Source organism: Sinocyclocheilus grahami, unplaced genomic scaffold (genome assembly GCF_001515645.1).
Source record: "Sinocyclocheilus grahami isolate Dianchi unplaced genomic scaffold, SAMN03320097.WGS_v1.1 scaffold353.1, whole genome shotgun sequence".
NCBI classification, from domain to species: Eukaryota; Metazoa; Chordata; class Actinopteri; order Cypriniformes; family Cyprinidae; genus Sinocyclocheilus; species Sinocyclocheilus grahami.
In genome coordinates this window covers 507,824-513,823 of record NW_015505532.1, presented here as the reverse complement: position 1 = coordinate 513,823, position 6,000 = coordinate 507,824, and the positions used below count along the sequence as shown (strand labels likewise).

The following is a 6,000-nucleotide window of genomic DNA, read 5'->3' as shown; positions in this document are numbered from 1 at the left end:
TATATATATATATATATATATATATATATATATTGTGTGTGTGTGTGTGTATACTATTATTATTAAATAAATTAACTTTGATACTGTTCAAATTTTATCCTTAATAATAATAATAAAGTTAGTAATTCCAATTTAGCAACAAGACTAGTTTTTAATTCACAGGTTTATCCATGACAATGTTATTTAAAACAAACACAATTTTTTTCCCACAGAATTTCCAGAAGAAACAACCTCACAATTTATACCATGTCTGACATAAAATTACTTATTTCTTGATATACGATTTGAATCATAATGCCCACGCCTAATTATGGCTGCTAAACAGAAACAGAACACAAACACTCGGTTAACTGGTTAACCGGACTGGCATGTTTATGCTGATTTAGTGTTGGCAGTAGAACGCTGAAGGAAAATACCTGAACAGGGTTGAATCATCAAGATAAATAGAAACTGGCTAATGGCTCGTGTAAAGGCTCACCTTGCCCAGTAAGGAGTCTAGATCTGCCGTTCCTCTGAACACAGACTCAGTCGGTCCGCGTGACAGTGTGCTGGCGTCCAGGTCTGCGTCAGGAGTGGTCACGGTCTTGGCCAGCCCGTCGACCGTTGCCTTTAGCTCATACAGTCTTCTCAGGACCTCATCCTGTCGCTCCTCCAGCGCCTTCAGAGCAGGATCCACCTCCCCGTTCTGAGAGCAGCAAGAGACACAGATGAGAAGAGACCGCTTACATGCAATCTGCATGGATACCTTCAAATGTTCACTACAAAACAGCATTTGGTTGCATTAAACTAACTCTAACTAAGTGCAAGTGGCCCCTGCTATAAATAATAGGAATATCAATTCACCATAACATCATCATCATCAACATCCTTTTTTCTAATATGATCCATCTCCTTCCTAAGTATCTCAGGGAGTCGTTGTTGTTCGTACACTGCAGTGTATTAAACTGAAAGTGAGATTCCAGGAAATCCAACATCTCACTGGAGGACCAACCTCTCATTCCAGAGCACAAAGCACTGCAGCTTGTCAATCATCAAAGCCGACATGCATGCGCCCATTGCATCAGACAAACTTGCTTCGGCCTTAGCGACTGTGTATTTTGCGCATCTTTATGATTTTATGCTCATATGTGTGGTTTGAATGGTGAACTGATGTGCTTCCGATTACCTGAAGCGCGTGCTCTCCGCAGTTCATTCCCTGCGCGTGGGTATTTGGTAACTTGTACATGCACGTCGGCAAATCAATCTTTATGTCACCGGGACTGACGGGCTTTACCTTGTACATGGGCATGATGTCGGGTGACAAACGCACTCCAGCGGCAAAATAAAAGCAACAAAATCCAGATATGTTAGTTTTTGACGGGATTTGTCGATTTGTCGACAGTCCCTCTAGCAGCCAGCTAGCAGCAGCTGAGTGGAGGAGAAGAGGCCGTCGTGCGTCATTTCCGCTGAGGATCGAAGCACTGGGGTCGCGCGCAGTGCCGCCAGAGGATGGCATTTTTAGGATTGCTTCAAATTCAAAAATATAAGAGGCCTTTGAAGACCTGAGTTAGCGAATTCATTACTGGCTCAGTGTATTATCGTAAAATATTGTAGATTTGTAGCAAAATATGAAAAAGTAAAGGATGAAATTATGCATTTACTCTTCGCACTGTATCCAATACTTTTATATGATATTATATTTGGGAAATATAACTGTTTTGTGTGTTTATTGGCTATGCATTTATAGGCCTATACAATGGAATTATGTAAATAAATAAGATTATGGATTTATCACAGTATATTGGGGTTAGCATTCATGGTCACAGTGCTCTTGTTACTGTGTAGTAACATGTACTAACTATGCCAATGAACTAGTAGGCTAATATTTCAATATTTTGCGAAGCTGCTTGTAATTACACACTTGTACATATTGATATGTAAAATATATGTTTTTATTATATTATATTATATCATGTATTATATTACTTTATATACATTTATATATTTTTATTTATCACAATATATTGAGGTTTAGCAGAAGGAATTTATGTGGTTATTAACTATGTAATATTTAAATATTTAATTAACACTTGTACATAATTCTACGTAAAATACATTTTTATGGTATATATATATATATATATATATATATATATATATATCTGCACAGTTTTTTTAAGTTGATATTACTTATTTGCACTGGTATAGAATAATACATTAAATAATCTTTTAATCAGTTGTATTTATTTATTTATTAGTCTGGCTGTCTATCTATCTATCTATCTATCTATCTATCTATCTATCTATCTATCTATCTATCTATCTATCTATCTAATCCAAACTTCTCTTTTGTACACTATCTTTCCACTTTGCAGTTTAGTGCTCATGTCCAGCAGAGGGCAGCACGCTACAACATATGGCAGGGGAAATTCAGTCAAACACTTTTGGTTCAGTGCAACATTGACTTCAGTGGATGGATTCTGAAACGTGTTTGATCTATATAGCACACTTCTAAACACACTTCCTTTATATTATATATACCCCTTCGTACTTGATACACTTTACAGTTTTAAGTTTTATATCAAATACAACCAAATGAAAACAAGGAGCACACCTTATAAATAAGCCATATTTTTATCCTATTTATTTATTTTTTAATCATTTCAGGCCTGGGAAATAAATATAATATGACAATAATTTCATATGACATTTTTAGTTATAATCAGTTCTAAAATATTTTATTGACTATAAAATGTTTAGTTGGTAAGTTGTGAGTGATTTCTGAAAATCTTTATCCAGTAATCACAAACAACAACTGTCTGTGATTTACAGTCATAAACAGGAATAGTGTGCCTGGGATGTGTTCAGTCATGTGTAGGACTAATTCCCTTAGCATGCAACCTGCTGTGCATGTTATTGTGCAGTAAATCTGTGTGTGTGTGTGTGTGTGTGTGTGTGTGTGTGTTGTCTCGGCACTCATCAGCTCTGGGACAGTGGCTGTGTTCTGTCAGCACACCTGTGATCTGTTCTGCCACCCAAAGCCCTGCGTTTGCTCATTTACTGCTGAGCCGCTGATCTGCCCCGCTGTGAGCACGCCACGTGTGATAAGAGGAACTGTGTTTACGTGTTTGTGAATTGTTGAGGTTAACCTCAGCAGGGTCAGGACATAGTAAACCTACAGATGTGTTTTAAAACATTTCAAGTGTTTAAAAGGACTCATACTATTCATATACACAATGTGCTTAAGCAACATACAGACTTGGCCATCCAGCCTCAGTAAAACAGTACAGATATTTACATTTTCTAATGAAAACCTGCCACCAAAATGCTAATGTGTGGTTGATGCTATTGCTAATGTGTGAGTGGTTGCCAGGGTGTTGCTATATGATTGCTAAGGAGTGTTTGTTAGGGTGTCATTAAGGTGTTCTGTGTGGTTTTGAGTAGCCTACTATATAAGTGTTGCTTTTTTACTATATGTTTGAGTGCTTTTAAGTTACGTTGTGGTTTGTAGGGTAATCCCAAGTGGTTGCTAATAAAAGTGGTTGTTGTATGCTTTGCTAAGGTGTTCTCACAGTTTTTTAGGGCGATGCTAAGAGAATGCTTATTGCTAGGTGGTTGCTAGGGTAGGTGCAACAGCAATGCTAACCCTAGGGGGGGGAAAGTACACTTCAAGAGTACTTATGGAAATAATATACTTAAAAATAGGCCTATATATATATATACTTAAGTGTGAACTGAATGTAATGTTTTCAGACAATTAATTGCATGCTATTTGCAATTAACTGAAATGTAGTGTATGTTAATTGCAATTAGCTGAACTTTAGAGCGGTTTATTGACCCACTTAAGTGGGACGTAAGTCCATCAATGTATGTAAATTCATACTTATTTCTATTGTCTTTAAAATATGGACTGCTGAATGTACTAACAATCATTTATGGTAAACTAAAACATACTAGAACGCACTTTCTATCGAAGCTTACTGATTATGATGAAGCTGCAATTTAGTACAGTTAAAATATATTAACTTTAAATGTAATATCGAATAACACACTACAGTTAAAATTATAATCAAGTACTTCACATATACTTTAGTATATAGTCAACACATCAAAATAAGTGTCCTTCTTTACAGCATGACAAAAAAATGCATTTTATTCTGTTATTTATATTGCATACTATAATATGTACCATAAAGTACAATCTTTAACTTGACATTATTACAAAGAGCACACTTTAAAAGTGTGTAATGAAACTTAGTCATGAAAGAGTCTGTCTTTAAGTTCACTTAAGTGGCCTTTTATTTCATGAATATCATATTAAAGTATAATTTTATACTTTCAAACCTGAACTAGTACACTACACTATAAAGTGCTCATTCAGTACAATTAATAGCACAGCTCTCTTGAACAAGCTGTACAATTTGAGGGATTATTCGTTTTGCAAAAACATTAGCAATAATAAACTTCAAATGCTGACTGAGCAGATAAAAACGCTCCATTTCCCATGTTCCCCGTCTGTTCAAGGGGAAACACTGGAGCATCTCAAACACCACCATCTCACTGTCAGCAGAGAGGAGGCGGATGGAGTGAGAGAGGGAGACATTTAATTAAAACGCACAATTGAGTTTGGTGTCCCGACAGCTTGTTAAGCTTTAATAATTCACTGTTCGCTGAGGTCCTGGAGATGTGACGGCTATGTTGTGTAGAACCCTGTTAGGCAATGAGAAGATCTGGTAGCCGTAGAGTCGAAATCGAACCCAACAGTGACTCCTGCAATCATGTAGAAAATGGATCGGAGATGGGAAACGGAGCTCAGTGAGGTTCTGTGACTGGTTTGTGTCTGGGTTTGAGCTCCGGCGGCTAGCGGAGCATCTCTGATAAACACAACTACTCCTAGAGCGGCGACTGATCACGTGTATCAAGTTAATGCAAAGTTTAGCAGTTTAAGAGTGCAGCATTTAATATTGACCAGAACTGAAAGGACAATTTAGTCACAGTCTCCTGGCCTACACTAAATCTTCATGGCACATGTAATCTGTGTTGTGTGCATTCGGATGACTATAATGCCAGAGCAGGTCTGTTACAGGAGCTACCCTAACTGCTCCCCTCACCAATTTAGGATTTTTTCTTCCAGTCACACTCTCCTGGTACTATCATAACCACTCCTTGCAGGCCTGGGTGGATTCTGGTGCGGCTGGAAATTTCATGGATTTTTCCCTGGCTAAGTAACTCTGTATTCCCTGTGAATACCTTCCCTTTCCCCTGGCTGTTACTGCTCTGGATGGACGACCTTTGGGCCAGGGAGAGATAACGCATCAAATATCCCCTCTACACCTTTCCATTTTTCAACACCAAGAGGAAATAGTTTTCCATTTCATTCAGTCTCCCAACTTCCCTGTAGTCCTTGGTCACCCCTGGCTTCTGCAGCATAATCCCTATATTGACTGGTCCACCAACACAGTCCTAGAATGGGGTCCCACCTGTCATGCCACCTGTATTTTTTCGAGTTCCCCTGACACCACTCCCAAGTCCCAAGAACTCCCTGATCTCTCTCGAGCCACCCAAAGCCCTGCGTTTGCTCATTTACTGCTGAGCCGCTGATCTGCCCCGCTGTGAGCACGCCACGTGTGATAAGAGGAACTGTGCTTACATGTTTGGGAGTTGTTGAGGTTAACCTCAGCAGGGTCAGGACATAGTAAACCTACAGATGTGTTTTAAAACATTTCAAGTGTTTAAAAGGACTCATACTATTTATATACACAATGTGCTTAAGCAACATACAGACTTGGCCATCCAGCCTCAGTAAAACAGTACAGATATTTACATTTTCTAATGAAAACCTGCCACCAAAATGCTAATGTGTGGTTGATGCTATTGCTAATGTGTGAGTGGTTGCCAGGGTGTTGCTATATGATTACCCAAATGCAGAATGGACAGGGGAAACAGTTTATTAACAAAATTAGAGCACAAAAAGATGAGGCAGGAAGACAGTTCACACAACAAGGCAGGGCTCACAACAGG

General features: G+C 38.4%; 1 protein-coding gene across 3 annotated transcripts in view; it reads right to left on the bottom strand.

Moving 5' to 3' along the window:
• Window positions 1-1,487, bottom strand: part of aimp2 (aminoacyl tRNA synthetase complex interacting multifunctional protein 2) — a 2,863-nt gene extending 1,376 nt beyond the window's left edge. Inside the window, exons 1-2 of one of the 3 annotated variants that reach the window (XM_016229488.1) lie at window positions 1,274-1,487; window positions 479-685 (exon numbers count right to left, since the gene is read on the bottom strand). In XM_016229488.1, the coding sequence (XP_016084974.1) occupies window positions 479-685; window positions 1,274-1,288 (222 nt within the window). In that variant the 5' untranslated portion in view covers window positions 1,289-1,487. Of the gene's footprint in view, window positions 1-478; window positions 686-843; window positions 944-1,165 lie in introns of those variants that run through there. The other 2 variants (XM_016229486.1, XM_016229487.1) reach the window with 2 other exon arrangements.
• Window positions 1,488-6,000: the final 4,513 nt, after the last annotated feature.